General features: G+C 38.8%; 2 protein-coding genes across 2 annotated transcripts; one reads left to right on the forward strand and one right to left on the reverse strand.

Annotated features, from left to right (window-relative positions):
* Positions 1–1,877: 1,877 nt before the first annotated feature.
* LOC306784254 (TBC domain-containing protein kinase-like protein) lies at positions 1,878–5,561 on the reverse strand. Its single transcript, XM_079278143.1, has 6 exons — positions 5,463–5,561; positions 4,232–4,444; positions 3,051–3,111; positions 2,897–2,958; positions 2,296–2,357; positions 1,878–2,002 (listed from the first exon to the last, which is right to left on the reverse strand). The coding sequence occupies exons 2-6, from the start codon at positions 4,361–4,363 to the stop codon at positions 1,909–1,911; spliced, it is 411 nt and encodes a 136-aa protein (XP_079134269.1). The 5' UTR covers positions 4,364–4,444; positions 5,463–5,561; the 3' UTR covers positions 1,878–1,908.
* A 274-nt stretch (positions 5,562–5,835) lies between these two features.
* Positions 5,836–17,944, forward strand: aimp1a (aminoacyl tRNA synthetase complex interacting multifunctional protein 1a). The gene is made up of 7 exons (XM_079278506.1): positions 5,836–5,971; positions 9,269–9,399; positions 10,455–10,568; positions 12,214–12,360; positions 14,330–14,538; positions 15,685–15,853; positions 17,622–17,944. Coding segments are annotated over exons 1-7 (939 nt in total). The 5' UTR covers positions 5,836–5,969; the 3' UTR covers positions 17,789–17,944.
* The last annotated feature ends 3,452 nt before the right edge of the window (positions 17,945–21,396 follow it).

The raw sequence follows: 21,396 nt of genomic DNA on the forward strand, positions 1-21,396 counted from the left end.
GTATCAATGTCTGTATGTAGTCAACAACTTTTTGAACTTAGCTGAATGCGCTGACTATGTTTAATATTGAACTTGCAGTGGCAGTTGACTACATTAGCTCAAAAACACTGGATGGCTTAAGTGGAGACAAGTAATTTTGAGCTAGTGTGTAATTTATGCCAAGAGAAACACAAAAGATAAGCTTTAAAATCACAAGACTGTGTTGCTGTGCAAAACACAGCAGAATGAGTGTGTAGTCTAGTCGGCCTACAGTGATTTTCAACCGCTGTGCCATGAGAGATCGTCAGGTGTGCCGTGGGAAAATGTCCAATTTCACTTAATGAGTCCAAACAAATATTATTTAGTTGTTGCAAATGCTTTGCCATTGTTGAGCGTCTGAGCTGCAATATAGTGGCTGGCTGAGTAATAAATACTCTTCCATGCCAGTGGGTGGCAGTAGGTAGCGCAGTAATGGCCGTGTTCATTTAGGACAGTAGAATGAAATGACGCGCGGGAGAGGTTCACTCCATCTTGAGGGTTTCCACAGAACCTAACCCCAGATATTAATGAACTGGCAGCCAAGAAAAGATGCCAAACATCTGGCTCTGACACGTATGCATAAAATAATGTCGCCTACCTAAACATGTATTCGTTTTGCACTTTGTCCAATATCCCTTCTATCCTGTTTATTAAATGGTGACTATTTGGCCCTCAACGTAGTCACAATTTATTATGTTGGTCCTCCCTGGGAATGAGTTTGACACCCCTGGCATGTAGCTATGCTGTTGTAGCGACCCTGTAAAGTGGGTTTGCCGGTTCTGCGTCGGGAGCTAGTGATTGTGGGGTTAGACCGGAACCGGAAGAAGAGTTGTTGTTGTGTAACACACTGTAGTAGTTCGACGACTAATGTTCGCTAGAGACTCGGAAATAAGAGTGACGGTTGTGATGAATAAACCTATTGAAAGGACCCTGTCTCCGACTCTGTAAGTGGAACATTACACTGTATTATGCTAAAAGGTGTCATTTTGTAACGCTTTTGGTTGTTGGTGTGCCGCGGGATCTTTTTAATGTAAATAAATATGCCTCGGCTCAGAAAAGGTTGAAAATCACTGTTCTAGTATATCTCACCTTGAATGACATGAGAGTTGTCCTTCAGGAAAAAGTTGTACAAGTACTTGGGGATGAAGGCAGACATGCAGGCATATGCCAGGGCTGTAAAAAGGACAAGATAAATATGAAAAGAAGCCAAAAAAGAAAAGTAGAAATAACTCCTTTATTATTCATTACCTTCATTATTAAAGTTGAAGTAGAGGAATGGGGCACACAGTGAATCCAAACCTGAAATGATGGGAAGAAAACAGTTTATAATACAAATTTGCTGTCACTTGGTTGTAACTGAGGGCAAGGAAGGGAATTTACAAGATGTGACATGAGCACCATCTAGTGTCCGGGCATGTGTAGTACAATAAAGAATAACACAAACAAAGGAGGAGGGGGTTGGGGGGTGCAACAGAGGGTAAAACAAAACCCACCAGATGGTACACCTCATCTATGGCCCGCTCCGATAGGTAGTCTTCATCATCGTCTAACAACGACAAAACTTAAATATACATTTAAAATATGTAATTTAAATCTGGCCTACAACATATAAAACAAACAAAGTAAATCTAAGGACATTTCTTCCAAAATAAAAGAGCCCAGATGAGTCTATAATATCATGCTGTCAACATGATGTTTATTGTGGAGCTCTTGTCTTTGTGGAGTCACTTTATTTAAATGAACCACAGGACCGTACGTGAAACTGAGGTGTAACAATGTATCCATATCCACAAAAAACGTCACCAGTGTGTTTTACATGGAGTTTGTAATTAGCTTATTTTCAGATTGCTTTACAAATAGTATGTTTCACAGAATTTAGAATGGAGCAAATTAAAATAAGTGCAATTTGGGGAAATAAGAAGTAGGAGCAAGAATAAAGACGCCACTAAACACGGGGTCTCCCAGCAGGTCTGCAGGGGTCGGCCTGGAAGACACAGACAACGACAACATGGTGATGACGGAACAATATCCACAAACAGTTGTAATTTGAGAAATGATCATTTATTATATCAAACATTTAGTAATATAACGTCATAAAAGTTGTAAGACTTGCATCTGTTTACTTTGGTATCATGTCACCTGTTGGTTTCAGCATGCTGGAATCCTTTCTGACGTACATGCAGCAAGTATTTCACAACTTACATGAGTAAGTGTTTTAGGAAACTAAATAGTCCGTGTCCTACAACAACAACAACAAATACATCACACTGCATTTACCTTTTGGATGGAAGAAATGTCAAGCATTTCCTTAATAACTCCAGGACATTTTCAGGCAGCTCCTGTAAAAAAACAAGCGTATTAGCTCCAGTACACACACAATACACACAGTACACACAGTACACACAAGTCCCATTCAAACTTCTGATAATCTCACGAAAAAGTCAAGAAAGATTTGGTAGTGCTTACACAAAACTTAAAGTGGGACTTGATGTCTGATTGAATACATTCAAATAAAAAAGCTTTAAATGTGTAATTCTAATTTAATGGAAAATATAAAATCTGTATTTCCAGTAATTGTTAAGTCAAGTAAAGTTATCGACAAATGCTCCGTCAGATTCTTAGGCTCACTTTATCACATATTTCCTGATCTAAATCAGGAAAACTCTCAATTAGGACATTTTAATTGTGACATTTTTATTAGGCAAAGAACTTTGTATTATTACTGAGTGAAAACATAAAAGATAAGATATTGCTTTATATCATATTGTAATGTCAATAATGCGACCTAATTCCGTCTAAAAGCTCTTTCTTTAAAAAACACCATTAAAATGTCTTTATTATTGGCTCAGATCTAGGCAGACAATGATTTTGACTTCACCTTGATGGCATCCAGGCAACCATGTTCCTCAGCAAGGACAGTGACAATGTCGTCTATGCAACCTGAGAATGACAAACAATATCACAAAGTAAGCCTAATTAAATTAAAGAGCATATTGCTCAGTACTTTGATTAATTATGTCCTTTTTACTTACCCAAGGTTAGGATGAATTTCAATCTCTCACTAATATCAATATTCTGCAGCAGTCGTCTACCCTGTAATTGATTCACAGCATTAGAATTGATGTGGCAAATGATCCATACAGCTGGACATCAGCTTTAGGTCCTGAAGGCAGAGGAGCTTCATCATGGAAAGAGTCACTGGGGTGGAAGGAGCCCTGAGCGATCACCTCTGGAGCAGATAAGACACATTACTTTTTCAGCCTCTGAATAATATGGATATCCAGCATTCCCTCTAAGATCAAATATTAAAATGAATTACTGATTCAACAGCTCAATGTAGAAACATCCCGTCATAGTTCTTCATTCATTTGTCAGCTGTGTGAGTTATTAGGTTTTAATAATGTCAACTCCATATTATAAATGAATACATAACATTATCGAACAAAAAATATTCGATGAAAAGTGATGCTACTGCCCACATTTCTGTCATTAAGTGATGTATATTCAGGTGTTCGTAAGAATACGCATAGCTGTTTGACAGTTACATTTATTCATCCAGATGTTATTGAGAGACATGTGCCATCATTCCTCTTTTCAATCTGCAAAAGGATATTACACAGAGACACTTGGTAGAACACAAAGGCCTTTGGATTGGGATAAAAGTCCAACGATCCGTTACAGTTTCTAAACCAGGAAGCTATGCCCCAAAAGCTGGTTTCTATAAAGCAATGGGCCATTATGCATCAATGTTACGGTCAATTACTTTTTTTTATGATTTGACTAACAGCAAACAGATTCAAGTGAAACGTTGACCCTGAACAACAGACATGCACATAGCTCAGTGCCAACAGTTGAAGAGTTCCAGAGCGCTAATGGACCTTCCGCTGTGATGAATGAGGAGAAGACGACGTACCCTATGGGGAAATCTACATCGGCTAAACTTGCAGTCCTACACTATATCATTTTGTTTACCACTTGTAAATACAAAGCTATATATAATGAATTAACAACAGACTTACGTTTTAATCACAGCAAACATGTATTCCACACAGAACAAGAGGATGAAACCACCAGCTTGGAAAGTTAATAAATACCCAGGTTCTACTTTGTTTGCGCAAATAAAATCCCGGGAATGTTTTGGAAACAGTGAGAGTACACATAAAGGGCAGAATATATAATGAAATGAAATGCAATAAAGTAAGAAGAGTCGTACTGTGTTTCCCTCTGGACATGTCCACATACTGGCAGAGTCTGGGGTGAGTGATGGTTTTGAGGACCTGGAAACGTCCCAGGATTTTGATGGAGTTGGGAGTGAGAGGGAGGCCATTGCTCCCACAGACATCATGAGGGAGAGCTGAGGCAAAGAAGGTGAAGGCCCCCAGCTGGGCGTCTTTAAGGGGCCTCACCTTGCCACTGGCTTGAAGCACTGATGATGGGAGAGAGACTTCAACGTGATTGATGAATACATGTGATAATATACATGTATGAATAAGCAGAACATTTTCATCATCACCATCATGTTCTCATTTATGTCATAGCATTAGCCAGGGGGTTAAAAACATGAATGAAATGTTAACTGCTTAATGTCACATGTTTATCTTCACGCTGGCTGAGGCAAAGACCACCATTAGAGGAAGTGACAGGTTGACACTGTCAGTGCAAGTACTAGTGAGTAATACATGTAAGTAATACATTCACAGCATACAGCTGTAAGGCAAGGCAAGGCAAGTTTATTTGTATAGCACATTTCAACAACAAGGTATTCAAAGTGCTTCACATAAAACCATTAAAAGCATCAAAACATAAGGCAAAAGAAAAGGAGATAAAAAAACAATTAAAGAAACAGTGTAAGAAATAAAATTCAGTAGTAAAAAGTAAAGGAGATTTAAAACATACATTGAAACAATAATTGATGTCTCCCTGAGACATTACGCTGCACGCAATCAACCATACACTGCCGCAATTCTGCAATTACTCGCACACAAACCACGTCAGGAAAAGATCTCTGCCGATCTGCGTTTTATAGTGTACGCCTTGCACGAACTCGGTCCCGGAGGAAATGGCGATATATTGTGCAGTCCTTTTAAAACCATTAAAAGCATCAAAACATAAGGCAAAAGAAAAGGAGATTTAACAGCAATTAAGAACAGTGTAAGAAATAAAATACAGTAGTGAAATGCAGAAATGCAGGAAATTGATTAATATATTAATAGAATGTGGTTCAATTAAAGGCAGCAGCAAACAGAAAAGTCTTCAATCTTGATTTAAATGAGCTGAGGGTTAAGCTGTAGATTAACTTCAGAAACAAACGGCACAATGTACACAGTGATGCTGCAGATAAACCCATCGTGCGAGTTTAGATATGTTATGATAATATTGTTAACAACAAACAAAGGAAAACAATAATATAATGTGCATGAAATAAGAAAAACGAGTCTACTTACGCTTAATGGTAAAGCTGTATGGCCATGTCGTCGGAATTAACTCTAATTAGTTTTAAAATATTTGAAATGAATATCGTTTCCTGTTTCTGCAACGTGATGGGAACAGCTGAGTGTACGTGACCATTTACGTCATTGTTCTGCGACAAAGTAGTCCACGGAAGAAAGAAAATAGAAACATAATAAGTATGGAACTTAAATCAAACTCAACAAGGTTGTTTATGAATTATCTTTTCCGTATTTTTTGAAGAGTTGGTTTTTCATCGTAGTTGTTACACACAGGCATTATCCGTTGCCTGCTTACATGTTGCGACGGTATCCGATCTATAGAAGATATCTCGGAAACTCTACCGCCCTGTTTTACATCCGGATGCTGCTGAGATCTAACATCCGGGGCCTCAGACGCTGGCTGCCTGACTGTCAGCTAGCTAGCTGTAGCAGGAGCCAGTTCTAGCAGCTGTCAAGCCCCCACCTCTCCCTGAAACGTGCTGGGGTTGCGGTTCAGAGTCCATGTAAGTTCCAAAAACCTGTTTATTTATTTTTTTACAACTAACCGATCTTACGTTGTCAATAACTTCTAACCAACCGCATAGATAGCGGGATGCCAGTGCTAGCTACATGAGAGTTAGCCCAAAGTCAATTTGATTGTCCTTGTCCCAGCTACATAGTTCTGTGTGAGCTGAACCGAGTAAAAGCTAACTGACAACACTAATACACGTTGTTGAGCAATCCATCCTCTACATATCACAATGCATTTTAATGTTGTGATCAACATTAACTTCCCCAACATTAAATTATTGTAGTTTGATTGCTGTATCTGCAAGAGAGTCGATGCTTTTGTCTTTTTTTATTTTCTGACTAACCAGAGACTATAACTAAGTAACTAGTTAGTGATTAGTAAGTGGGCTGCAGCCAACAATCGTTTTCATCATCTACTGATTCGACCGGTTTTGTCAAAATACTGTTCAACCCAAAACACTAATTTGGTATATAAAATTTGGTATATAAATTTGGTATATAAAACAGAATAAATGAAGTAAATCCTCATATTTCAGGAGCAAATAATAGTAGAAACCATTATACAAACGTACTGTAAGCTGCATGATTTTTATGTGTAAATGAAAAGTATTTTTATGTCGTTTTTTATTTAACATCCTTTCAGCACAATGGGCACTCGACAGTATAATGACATTTTATACTCTGAACATTTAATCAATGTTTTTATAGAACTGATACATTATCAGATCATTAGAGTCTCACTATTTCTGCTGTTGTGTTTCCAACTGTTTTCATGATTTCTATGCAGACATACACAGTAATTGGTGTTTTTTGGTTTATATTTCTGTAAGTTATTAACCTCATGTAATTTATTAACCAATTTCATATGCATGTAACTTAGTTGCCAGCATGTTACATTTGTAATCAAATTGAATTCTGCATTGTCAAACTCTGACACGGTATCTCAATTATTACATTGCAGTCATTTAGCAGATGCTTTCATCCAAAGTGACTTACAATAAGTGTATTCAACATCGGTATTCAAGAGAACTACGAGTCACCAGATGTCATAAGTGCATCTCCTTTTTTAACAAGCATCTAAGAGCATAAACCAGAGCAGAAGTACAGTGCAGAAAAATTAGTGCGTTTTTTGCACTCTCTCTCTGTTGTGTGTACCGGTACTTTTATTTTTGCAAGGCTGCATCTGGTGCTAAAGACTAAACCTCGTCTTTTAAGTTAAGACGTGTAGGTCCCTCTAATGCCTTCAGGTGGTGCTGGCATACTGTTCTCTCTTTTCATTTACATTGGTCTGGTTGGCAGACAGGTGGGGGAAGTATCCTCATAGTTTATTTTCACTGTGGGGATGAAGCATGAAAAGAGCAAACACTTGTATCCTGGTGGGTCTGCTCACCACCATACCAGAGAAAGCTGGTGGTTAAATGTAACAGATTTACCCACCTGTTTAGTCTGTGTATCGCTATGCAGTATTATCTTTGATATTTTAATTTGATAATGGATGTAGACATAAGATATTAGCGGGGAGAACTGTTGACTAAGCAAACAAGTCAGCCATGCCTATTTTTAGTAGCTTGATAAGGCAAACGCCTCTCCAGTTGAGTACCAGGCGCAGTTAACCTGCTGGATTTGTACAGTTGCAAAACAGGAGATGAGTCATAAAGATTTTGATTTCCATACGGTGAAGACAGGTAAACGGCATCCTGGAGTCTGCTGAAAGCCCACATAACTTTAACGTTCTTAACACTTTTGGCTACTTCCATTTGAAATCCAAAGCTGGATTGAACTTTGTCTTCATGCTGCAGTACAGACCTCGGCCCCAGGACTCATTTTCAGGGGTTATCCAAATGAGATCAGCCTTTTTGTGGCTCTTGTCATTACTCCACCACTGGTCCTGTTTAAATCAATTCGGTTTCTCAAAAAGCAACGCTTTGATCCTTGATTTTATCAACTCCAGCTCTTTTGTGTTTCTAATTTCCTCATCCCCCAACATTTTGTTTTCATCTCGGGCCAGCTGTTGTTTTGCAGCGCCTCCCTGTAATATGTGTAAGAAGTTTTCTTCCCTTTTCATGCCTCATCCTTGTAAAAATCCTTCGTTTCCTGTTTTAAAAGAAATTAAATAAGTAATTTGCCAAGCTCAACGTGATAAAGGGACATTATCCCAAAACCCAAACTGGTGTCCAGTTGTGTTTTGGTTGAGTCGCCCAAAACTGGCTGAACCCTTCTAAACTTCATGTCCAACACTGAATGCATATGATGTTGATGCTAAGTGTAGTTTAAGGATAAACTATCTGAATTTGACTTCTTTACACTTGTTACTATGGAAGACAGACAGGAATTCATCCAATAATTTGGGTTGACCAAGTCGACCTGGAACTTGTTCAGGCTGTTGTGAGGTTTTCATTCACTAAAATGCTGCAACAAACCTTCAAATTAAATGAATCTGGAAACAAGATGTACTGATTTGTTTTCTCATTTTGATAAGACGCAACGTATGTTCTTCTGGTTATCTGTCAGCATGCATTGTGGACAAAGGGCCGATTTAGTCCAGGTTTTGGGGAAACCAGCCAAAATATAGCGAACATTAAACATCTATTGAGACATTGTTTGTACCTACTGGGACTGCACATGGAAAACATGTCAGATTATGATTATTGTCAGACATTTTCAAACATATCTGAATTTTTGCTTTTGGAATACAGTGTTTACTAATGAAGCGCCGGTACATTATATTATATGTTAAACAAAATGGGAAATGTAATGCAGTCCTATAGAATCTTGATGGAAATAGAGAGAGAAACGAGGGAGAAACAAGAGGGAGAGAAACAAGAGAGAGAAACAAGAGAGAGAAACAAGAGGGAGAGAAACAACCCTGCAACCCCATACCACCGTTGCAGAAATGACATGTTTCTGTTGCCACTGTCTGAGAGAAGTTGACTTTACTCAGTGGTCAGTTTAGAGCTGTAGTTTGTGGTTACGTTGTACTGGAATGCAAACCTCGTAACTCCAAACATGTATCTTTGGAGATGTTCTGTATAGCACTTTAGAATACCGTCTCTTTTTACAATGTGTCACTTGAGTAAACTTAAAATTTCATGGAATAGGGTAACTTTCTAAGAACTTGTTAGCTTGGTGCATGAACACTTGCCTCCATTTAAAACAAAAGGAAAGATACTATTGCAGAATTTGCCCCTACACGTTGTATTGCGAATGTAAACAGTTCAATATATTGTCCGGCTCTAATATCTAGCTTTTTGTAGTATTAAGATCGCTGAATGTGTTTTTTTGTCTGTTAGGTTTTTAGCTCGCTCCTTGTTCAAGATGTCAAGTCACAATCCTTTGTTGAGGCTGGAGCAGCGAGCGTCCGAGGCTGACCAGATCATCGAGTACCTCAAACAACAAGTCCAGCTGCTGAAGGAGAAAGCCAGTAAGAGACGCACTTCAACTTACACAACCGCACACTAAATTGCTTATACATAGAACATTCTGTCAGCTGATTACGAGCCGACAGTCTTACAAAAAGTGTATGTTTGTATGTATGTGTGTGTATATGTATATATATATATATATATGTATGTATATATATGTATATATCTTTATATATATATATATATTTATTTATTTATTTATTTATATATATATATATTTATATATATATATATTTATTTATTTATATATATATTTATTTATATATATATTTATTTATATATATATATATTTATTTATTTATTTATATATATATCTATATATATATATATATATATAAAGATATATATATATATATATATATATATATATATATATATATATATATATATATATATATATATATAAAGATATATATATATCTTTATATATATATCTTTATATATATATATATATATATATATATATCTTTATATCTTTATATCTTTATAGTACACTTTTATAAATGATGAAGTTGTGTTTCCAAATGTGTCTATGTTTCTGTGCAGAAAGTGTTCAGATGTAGTACATAATTCATTTCTGTATTGGCTGTAGGAGTGACATACTTTTGGGCTGAAGAACTGCTTACGTGCATTATTCACAGTCTCATGATTTAAAGAGTGAAATCCCTGTCGGACTACGAGCAGTTTTATGATACCTGAGGCCCCACGTGGTATTCGTAAGCTTGACTCATAAAAAGGTGGTCAAATGAGCCAAATATATTCCATACACAAATTAATTACTTTATAAGTTAATTTTTAAACATGTTTTATGTAGAGTTACGTCTTATTCTAAAGGAGTAAGGACAGGGTGTTTTACTGTAATCCAAAAACTGGATTCACAGACAATTCTGTGGTTTCTTTAACTCCAAAAGAGACACAATATAGACTTTTAATCGTCACTATTGTTCAGTCGATATTGTATTTGTACTAGTTCAGCAGTTCTGACGATGTCCTGTTGGGATAGTGAAATTTCATTCCAATGCTGAGAGCTCACAAGACTTTGCCTTTGCTGCAGTCGTCCAGGCCAGTGTCAGGGAAGAGAAGAAGCTGATGGTGGAGAATGCCAAACTGAAGAATGACATCGAGGAACTGAAAAAACAGCTGCTGGAAAAAGAGAAGAAGAGGGGAGGTATGTTGGGTTTGGTTCCCAGAAAAATCTTCCATCACGGATTAAATGTTTGTCTTTTAAAGACCTTGATGTTGTTCTCCTTCATATCTAGTTATAGAAGCGGTTCTGTGACATTAAGAACATTTGATGTCAGTTGTTGCTCATCATAGCATTGTTTGGTTTACTATGAATGATGACATCTTTTGCATTATAAGCCCATTATAACTGGATCTTTTTATTTATTTTCATTTTTATTATAAGCAGCCATAGTGCTTCGAGAATCTCCATTACAGTGATGGGGACAACATGTCTGCCAGCTATGTGCGTCTGACGTACGCTGACATTCAAGGGCAAACGGCTCAGATCATTCACACACATTTAATGTTTTCCAGAAAGACGGAGGGCTGGAAGAAATAAGCAATTTAACCTTATTCAAAAAGACCCAGTATGTTATTGTTGGAACGTAGAAGGAATGCGTTCCAATGGACCAAAGACTATGCTTCTAATTCTGATGTTTATTTTTGGGGGGTTTCTCTTCAATGGCTTTAAGGTGGCATTCAATGGCTTAAAACATGGATGAATAAGAACGTTTTGAAAGCATTGAGATGGCAAAAACTACTGAATATGAATATAATAGTGCCTTGAGAAAAACATATCTGCAGCAAAGGAATAAAAACTGTAAACAATTTCATTTTAGTTGAGTTGAAGACGAGCATTGTTCAAACCCACATAAGTTATGGCTGCAATACTTTTTTTGGGTCCACTTTGGTTGTCATATTAGCGCCTCGTCATGGCAAACATGATTGCACATAGTTTTCTATGAACACATCCAGCATACATGGAGCAACAAAGGCATTCATTTGGTAATGGGTTTCTGGCCATGTGACAAATTTAAGACTAATATTCGCTTTTTTCTTCAGTTTTGGTCTTCACCAACTCCTGATTTAAATACCGGTCTCTTTAGCTGCTAAATGCTTCATTGTGTTCACCAGCCAGACGCTAGGTCAGGGTCAGAACACTACAATAACGTGATATGATAGTGCAAACCCTATAACCCCACAGCAAACTTAAGGGGAATGAGTGTAAGAGGTTCTTGCGCGTAATTCCAAGGTAAACCGGAAAGATCCTGAGCTCAGGTCCTAACATAGAATTAAGGTAATTAAAAGCATTATGGCGACGGTGGTGTGCCTGCAGACCGATGTTTGTCAGACACAGGCACTGGAATTTTGTAGGAATTCAAACATCAGGCGCCTTAAATGAGGGGTTATTTTTTTTTTTCCCTGGGGAGTTATTGTCGGACATTGTTCCCTGCTTTACAGCTCCATTTCCTTGTTTCCATCAACTTGCACACTGTCATTTTCCCTTCTAAACTGTTTGCATCAGGAGAGCAGTCCTCCCACTGGGTGTGTAAATAAGTCTACCTCTGTATCATTTCGTTGTACCATGTTGATGCAACCAGCTCTGTGCGTACGAAGTAGTGCACCTTCTGTATTTGTAATGTAAATGATCTTTTTTCACCTCAGAACTGCTATGCTCATGTCTTGTCATACTTTCACACAACATTTTGGACACTACGAGCCGAGAAAAAGTCTTTCAGATAGCAACTATGATCCGCTGTTTAATCATGCTTTTCTACTGACCGTTTGCCTGTTTCCCCCTCCTGTAGTGCGGGCAGTGGCCGTGCCATCGACTGACAACAGTGTTGAGTGCATTTCGAAGCCCACCCCTCCAGCACCCTCTGCTTCCCCTGCTGCTGCCGTCCAGAGCTCCCCTCCCAAAGATGAGAGTAAAAAGAAGAAGCCAGAGAAAAAAGGTAACAGCTGGAGAACAAAATGAAGCCACATTTCAGGGTTTTATGATGAATCCCCTTGACGTTTTCACATCCAATAAAATGTGACTAAATCTATTTAGATATGTCATATAGCAACATTTGTATCATTTATTTCAGTTTTTCATCTCTTTCATTTTCAGCAGAAAGGACTAAAGTCATAAACTGCAGAATATATTCATCAACATTATTATTATTATTATCTAGAACTTAAAGGCAGAATGCTTTGGATTTTCCTCATGACCCCTAGAAGTGTGTGGCAGCGTCTGTATCTGCCCTCTAGCTGTATCTTCTGTGCTGTGTTCTGGATAACCAGGTGCCAGATTGTAATCACGCATGCAAGAGGAGCTCAGAAAAAGCTGGACACAGTGCTGCAAAATGCAAATATATATAAACGAGAGTGGATCTGGGGTTGGCTTTTACCTTCATATGTTGGATTTATGAAGTGCAACCGAGAAGCCCTACTTATTCTACCTTTAAGGTTTTGTTTTAGGATCCTTTTTTTTTTCTATCAACATTTGGATAGATGCAAATAGTCAATTGGCCAAGTCAATGTTTTTCCACTTGAATTTCCGATGATCGTGAATGTATGACGGCGAAATCAGCCTCTAAATGGATCCACGATCTCTGGGCCTCAGTAGGAAGACTTTTAGTAAAGCTGCATTTGTTTTGGACTTTTATGGTTTCTAAGCTTCGTCTGTGAAGAGGTGTCCTCGTCTAATGTCACCAGTGATTGAATCCAATTTTTAAATGATTTAATGTTTTGTGGGTGTGTGCCATTCAAAGACCCATCATAAAACCAAAGTATCCCGATGTGTCAAATATAATGGCATTAAACTGTTTTACATTTATAAGTTTAGAATACAAAACAAGAAAATTCCATTGCAATAAATCACTCAAATATCTATTTCACTTTTAGCAATAAGCTATCTGGAATCATCGTCATCATCATCATCATCATCATCAGAAGGACTGTCGGTCACAGACAGAGAATGATTAGCACTGGATGTGTTTGTGAGGTTATAATTTAGAAAGGGAAAGAAACGAGCGTCAAGACACTTACAAATTGATTGTTGTTACATCCAGATGTTCGGGCGCTGTTGAGGAGAGTTCTTTATAAGGTGTTGTACATGTTCAAATCTGTTACCTCAGGCATTAATGGAACCGTGTTCTCACCTAATTCAAACAGTCATTGCTTGTTAGTCTACACAAACCCATGTGTTTCACGTCGCTGTGCTGTCATTGCAGCAGAGCATTGATTACACAGAGGAGAAATGTTGAATATCAAAGGCAGGGGTTGGAATTCATATTCCTCAGAGCTGGTGTCGGCTCGGAGGAATGATTAAAGACCGTGTGGTCATTTGATCAGTGCAATCCACTGGAATGAACGTGTAAGCAAACCAGGCCAGTGAAAGGTACTCTGTCTCTCGGCAGGAAGCATCTGCTATTCTGCTATGTCATTGGATCACAAAGCACTCGCCCAAAAGTGCGTATTGGTACACTCATTTAGTCAAGGTTTGTGCCCCGCGTTTCTGGGAAGAAGTGGAAAGAAGTGCAACCCTCAGGCCTGTCATTGGTGTTTCTTTTTTGTCATTTATGGGAGGAAATTAAAACGGATTCCAGACAGATGCCCAGCATTGCTTCAACGATGATTTGTTTTTTTATCATTTCCCTTGGAACCACACCAGTTGGCTGAAATATTGTCAGTGCTTTTAAACAAACATCTTCGATAATATCATGCACATTGTAGAGATAATAGCATGAAAACTCTCACAGATGCCTCTTGTCATGCAGCAAACCTCAACACATGATGGATAGCTACTGTCTGTGCTAACCCAACTTCCATTCCACCCAACCACATTGCTCCAACACGCTTTCATTGAAATGACACAAACATACTTAAATGATATAAAAAGTGTGCAGTATAACAGTGTTGGCCTTTCTTGTATGCCAGGAGGGGAGAAAGCTGAGAAGAAGCCCGCAGCCCCCAGCCAAGAGGACGCCAAGGTGGACGTGTCTCGCCTGGACCTGCGTGTTGGACGTATAATCACAGTCGAGAAGCACCCTGATGCCGACAGTCTATATGTGGAGCAGGTGGATGTGGGAGAGGCTTCTCCTAGGACAGTGGTCAGCGGGCTGGTCAAACACATACCTCTGGACCAGGTACAGTACAACTCATATACTCTGTTGCTAGTTTATTATATACAGCTAGCTAAGTGCAATTTGCAGAGTGGAATAAAGACGTTTCTGCAATATCATGAGATGTTAAAATGCAGTGTAATCACCAGGGTTGGGTCAGGGAACTTTGTCTTATGATGAACTGGCCACCTCAGAGATTATGTGAAGAGATTCACACACATTCACTGATTTAGCTTGTTTTTGAAAGTCTCATCAGGCTCCAGGTCGCAAGCCTGTAGATGTCAAAATCAACATCTGCCGACCTTCTACAATGTCTGCTTATGAGTGAGGAAAATGTAGACTTCAATACAAATTCTATTTCCGTACTACCTTTATGAATCCCTGCAGAGACTCTATTTCAGAGTTGTTTCCACTACACACAGACAATCAGTGCTGTATACATTTGTATGCATTAGTGGCTCTCTAGGGTCATAGTAAGGATTTATTGGTCCATTTAAAGTGACTTCTTAAGTGCTGACGGTTCTGCTTAGAAAGTCAACATTTCCTGTGCGTGTTTCAGGATCCCCATTGAATATCGGTGTTTATTTTGCTTCACATTTATGTTTTGCTCCCGGAGCAAACAAATTTATGGTTGTCAAACTTCTGCAACAGTCCATTACCAACAGTCTTAAATCAACTCTTTACTTGTTAACTGTAGTATTTATACAAGTTCAATAAAAGTATGAGAGAGGCTAATCATAGCATAATGAAGTGGCTATGCTCCACATAAAATATAGCTCAAGTCAAACTGTTTGTTTTGCAAATTCAGAACATTCACATTCTGTCCCTGATTTGACATGAAAAATTCAAAGTACAACCAAAAGCCTCCGGTCTTCTTTTCAATTTTGGTAAGTCAAAGAGCTCCCCGGACTAGAGTTAAAGGTTTTCCTGTTTGCTATTCACTTTTGATTTATGAAATGAGGCAAACAAACCATAATCCTCGGACAAAGCAATTTTGAATAAGGAGATTAGAGTGGCGTTATTGTTTATATTGGATTATGGAATCCTCAGTCACACCAGTTGAAGGTGTTTTTGTTTTTTTAAGTAAATCAGGTATTATTTGTTTTTATTCTCTATTGTCAAGGATATATGTGCTGTAAAAATGCATTTAATCTTCTGTCCCCCGTGCAGATGCAGAACCGCATGGCGATCCTGATGTGTAACTTGAAGCCAGCCAAGATGAGAGGAGTGGTGTCCCAGGCTATGGTCATGTGTGCCAGCTCACCAGACCAGGTCGAGATTCTCGATCCTCCAAGTGGAGCAGCACCAGGGGACAGAGTTACTTTCCAGGGCTTCCCAGGTACCAGCACCCGATTACTGTACCCTCAAAAGCAGATTTTGCTTTCCCCCCCCCCCATCGCTGAGTGACTGTGGATGATTGAAATTAAGCCCACTGAAAGAATTTCCCAGCCTAGTTTCCACGAAATGCCTCTGACTGTAGGAAATGGGAGGGTGTCGTTTATGCTTCTCACTGCCAGAAACAACACCAGCCATGATGTGCTCTCAGACCCCACTGAAAGCTCTCATTAAAGGACTCAGTTCTGTTTGTTGGTGGCTAAATGGCCTGTGACTGCTGATTTGACAGACTAATCAACGGTCATTGCTAGGAATGTAACCTCCTCTTTTTTTCTTTAAGTCAGTCGGAGAGAGAAGTGTCTTACAGTAACTGTCTTGTTAACTAATGTAAACCCTATTCCTTATTAATTTACACATCAACTAGACCGTACAAGAGTTTAAGTCCCTCCTGGGAATTAATACAAACACAACCATTCATGAATGTGGCCTAAAACCAAACACTGCCACCAACAGGCCAGTGTGATTTTGATTTAAGTCTCTCTAGTTTTGAAAACTCACATTTATTATTGAAGTTAACAAAGCTGAATATTAGTGATGAGAAGAGGATTTGTTTTGTTATTCTCGTATTGTTTTGAGAAAAAGAACCAAACAAAAAAATCGAAGAGGAGGATATGATGAAGGTGGATCTGTGGTCCAAGAACCCACATTCCAGATGCATCACTTGAGGCTTTCATCCATGCAGAACACATGTCCCAGACACTCTAAAAGCTGTTTGATTCACAAGGCATCTCTGTGGCTGGAATCATTTGTATGGATACTGAATTAAAAAGAGTCCAATCCTCTGAAATCTTCACCAGAGAACAGCAGTGGAGGATAGTGCAATGATGATATTGGTTAATTTGTCATGATTTTGCGTTTTTGTTTGTTAAAAAACATACAGCTGAGGCTGTTTCCTAAAGTACATATAAAGGAAATAGGTGAAAGGTTGTTTTTTTTCCCCCTCCTACCTTCCTCTCTTCTCTCCAACCACAGAGCCATGGTACAGATTACATTACAGCCGATCCACTGCTGGTGTGGGTACATGGTTGTAATTGCCCGCATTTCCCCAACTAATGGGGCCCAGTACCTCTGCTTGAACTTAAGAATGTGCGCAAGCTGCTCATCAAAACCTCTCTTTCACGCTTCTGATCAAAACTGATTGTTGCCACTCTTTGGTCGTAAATGGCAGCATTGGGAAATGAAACACATTTGTGTCCTCACACCGTGAGATGGTTGCGTAGAGAGGAAAACGTTGACACCAGACAGAAGAACCAGTGCCGGTTCTGATTCTTCTCAAGGCAACATCAAAAACAAAGTCCTTGTGAAGTGAGACCTCATTTAATTGTTTTCCCTGGATGTATGCTTTGATTCTGAGAAGTTTGGTTTCGATGTTTTGAATTATGGCTGAGAACAAACTGCACTTTTAAAAAGCTGACAATCTTATGGAACAAATACAACTATTTACAATTCACATGGGATGTATGAAGTTAGAATTAGCCTGATGAATCATGGTAATTTGCTCACAGTGTGTATTTGCTTCAGCTTATAACACAGATTGTTTCAGTGTACGCTGAATATTAAAAAGCCATGAAGCCAGGTTATGTCATCTATCAATACATCAAAACAGTATTTCAGATTCGGTACAGTCCTGGATACAGAAATCCTGCAAGTGTGATGGATGAGCAGAGAACTGAGGAGTTTCTAATGCATTGAAACTGACTTATTGACTGCAGGTGAACCAGACAAAGAGCTGAACCCCAAGAAGAAGGTGTGGGAGCAGGTTCAGCCAGACCTACGCACGGACGGCCAGTGTGTCGCAACCTACAAGGGAGCTGCCTTTGAAGTTGCCGGCAAGGGAGTCTGCAAAGCCCAAACCATGAGCAACAGTGGAATCAAATGAAATAACAGAGCTGCTTGAAATAGCGCAGTGTTTACTTGGCAATCATCTGCAGTGATGAAAATGATGTAGTTGAGAAAACAGAAGGGCAAGGAATGGAAGTCAATGCTTTGAAGATGTTCAATAAAGGGATTTGAAAAGTATATATACTTTTAATGTCTGTCATAAGAATCTGTCCCATGACAATCAGGGTTTTTTGTTTGTTTTTTTCACCGCTAAAGTATACACGACAAAGTGAAGTTATTCAATACAACTGTGTTTCTGCTTGAATTCATCAACTGTGTCCTTTCGCCGGAGGCACATTAGCTCAATTGTGCTTTGGTTTTGAGGTTATGAGTCTAAAAGACATCAGTTTTGGACTTGAGCGAGCATCATTGGTTTCCACTTTGTCTAGTCCCGGGCATTTTAATGAGCAGGAGATGAAACGGGGATGTTGTACTACAAAGCCCAACAAAAACAGATTGGGTTCTCCAGCTCTTTGCTCTTTATTTAGATGGTGCTCAGTCCCAGCTCTCCAGTCTTCTGGCCCACTGTCAGGATCTCAGTCTGGGCCCTGTGATGCCAGTGCCATGTGCTTTATTTTATTGTCCTCTTGAAAGAAAATGTCTACCCACCTCCGGATGTATCGAACTGCACCGAAGAAACAGACAGAAAGCTGTGCACCAGAGGCTCTAATGTTACATCTGCAGTAATTAAGGCCATCCACACTACAAAAACAACTGTCATGGGTCTAATCCAACCATCGCACAGAACTTCTGCTCACTGTTTGAGTCCTCTTCTTCAACAAATTTAGTGTATTCTCTCTTTTTTTAAGTCCCTGGAGAGAGTCACCTGTGCTGAGATAACGACTCCACCAATAGACCTCAGATGGAGGAAATGTAAATGATATAAATATCAGTTTTCATCTCTAATATTTTGAACTAAATGCAGAAATGAGTCAATCCATAGAGCTCATTTTTTTTGGTATCTGGCCCCTACCACAATACACACAGGATGACAATTATTTAAACTTTTCTGCTGATAAAGGAATCCAGTTTCAGACATTGATCTCCTTCACTGCAGATGGTGCATCTTAACATCTGCAAGTCTAAACTGCTGCTGCTGTTGCTTTTGTTGCCAATAGATGGTGCAGTGTAGATTTGAACTGCAGTTGTGAAACTGCTGCTCACGCCACTCTGCAAAAAGAGTGTCTGGGACGGGCCTGGTTTTCTATCGCAGCACGTGGATAGTCTCCCAACAAGTGCTTTAACACCCACCTGATTGTCAATCAAACGGTGTCCTATGGGGGTTTGTGTGGTTTTAAATGACTTAATCTCTCCTTTTTCAGGACACTTATGCACCTCGAGTATAAAATAACAAGAGATCTTCAATGAGGTGAACCTCTCATTTTGGTTTCGATGACATACAGCTCGAGTAATTAAGTGACCTCCGCCAAAGCCTCTTCTCACCTAAACCACAGACTTCTTCCTTGGTTTTCTGTGACCACGAGTGTTGCAACCTGAGCGAAAACTCACTCCAGGATATTTTGAGTCAGACGATTGGAGACCATTCGTTTCCTAATGGAATTTTCAGCTGCATCTGGTGTACACTGTGAAGCCATTACCTATTCAATACCTTTTTTACAAATTTCCCCCTGGGGATGAATAAAGTATCTCTCTATCTATTCATCCAAACATATCGCACTATAGATTATCCGAGTTTTCCTGATCAGTACATTTATATTTCTTTATTAGGATCTAGCTTCTTAAGTGGACACTTTCGTCTAAAGTTAGTAATGCGAGCCAGTTTTTGGGGCCATTACTGATTTCACAGGTTGCCTATGCTCTCTGGTGTTTGGTTCACATTGTCAAAAGCTAAAGAAGACCTGTTGCTGCTTTATTAATTCCCCCTAACTCATTATCCTCAAAATGACCTCGGCAAAGAAAAATAATTCCTCTAGCAGGCCTTCATGCGACAAGGAAAAAGAACATCTTTGGATAAACCCAAACAACTATTTTCACCCATCTGAAGACAGGATTCTGGGAATTGGTAACTATGACAAACAGGCTAATTTAATATTATGTTTCTCTAAATATTGGGTCTAAAGTTCCACAAATGAAACAGAAAGGGCCACACGGAATATATTTCTCATTTCTGAAGCCAAGAAGTCAGTTTGTGACGAGGCATCAAAGTCCAGCTATGACAGGACTTTATGAAGAAATGGAAACCTCTGGGATACAAGCCGTGAGTCATATTGGTCAGCATGATTTGCATTTTGATACTGCAATATCTGGTTTAATATTAATCAAGACATTGTGTTTTTTTGATTACTTCAAGATCCTTTGGATGTGTGCAGGGATCTGTCAAATTGATAAATGTGTTATTGTTCTATTATATTCTCCCCAACCTTGTTTTCAAACATGATCTATTAGCTGTGTTTATTAAGCAATAAAACCCCCCCAAGTTGACTTGAACCGTTGGATCAACAGTCGTCTTGTGTTTTCATTGTATGCAACACTATTACAAAGACAGTTTTAGTTCAAATATATTTTATTGTTGTACGGTAGCTCTTTACTGTAGCCAGATCTTTTCTTCTGTGTTTTGTCTTTTAATGCATTATATGGCATTTAAGACAAGTCATATTTTTTAATTCTTAGCAACAGATACATTTCAAACGTGTCTTTTTTTAAGACCTTACTCGATTAGCTGAAGGAACATTGGAAGTGCCCAAACGAACCATCATTTGTTTATCATCATCACTACTTAGTGATGTTTAGTGGCCAAGCCAAGCTGTTCAGTTTTTATCATGTACATTGACAGGACTTTGTATTTAGTTGACATCTACGACTAATAATGATGTCATGATGTGTTGTTATTTCCAAATCCTCATGAATATCTTCCAAGCCAAAGTTGTGGCTGTAATATTTATTTCTATCCTGGAATGAAAATCCCCCCTCTCATTTTGCTTTGTACACTTTAGTGAATAAATGTATTTAATTATTTTGGCCACTTTGGGGGACAGTAAGTCCACAACAATGCTGACAGACACACACAGTCCGGACATATTATGGGGTCACAAGTTGTTGCAGCTAATATGTTAGCAATTGTCTATTCACACATTGCAACATTCTGTTTGGAGCTGTTTTTCTGGTCACCACATTAATGAGTTTACTATTCTCTCTCCTCATTACTCTGTTTTGGACATCAACAGCTAAAACTTTCTGGGTATTAAGCCTTCTAAAGGTGAGACTTAACTGTACCTTAAATTTGCGGTAGTTAAACCAAAACAATGAGCTAAAATCTTTGAAAAGCCAAGTAGAGCTGCTGAGGTGGGTGACAATTCTTTGTGGGTTCATCACTGCGTGAAACTTCTTTCACATCACATAGTCATTTCATTTCAGCTTACATCAAAAAAGTAATGATTAGTCGAGCTTCAAGTGGTGTTAAACTCTGCACTTCATACTAATAAGAATACAGCTGGTGAGTGTACATGCCAGAGATGGAGACCTCTGTGCTGCTTAACCTGCTGGTGATCTTTCAGCATCTGCCTCCTCCACCAACAATCATAGAACTAATTTACCCCTTTAATTACCTTAATTGTTGGAATGCTGTTTAGCATTCCAACATTTTCT

This window comes from Melanostigma gelatinosum (assembly GCF_949748355.1).
Source record: "Melanostigma gelatinosum genome assembly, chromosome: 11".
In the NCBI taxonomy this organism is placed as follows: domain Eukaryota; kingdom Metazoa; phylum Chordata; class Actinopteri; order Perciformes; family Zoarcidae; genus Melanostigma; species Melanostigma gelatinosum.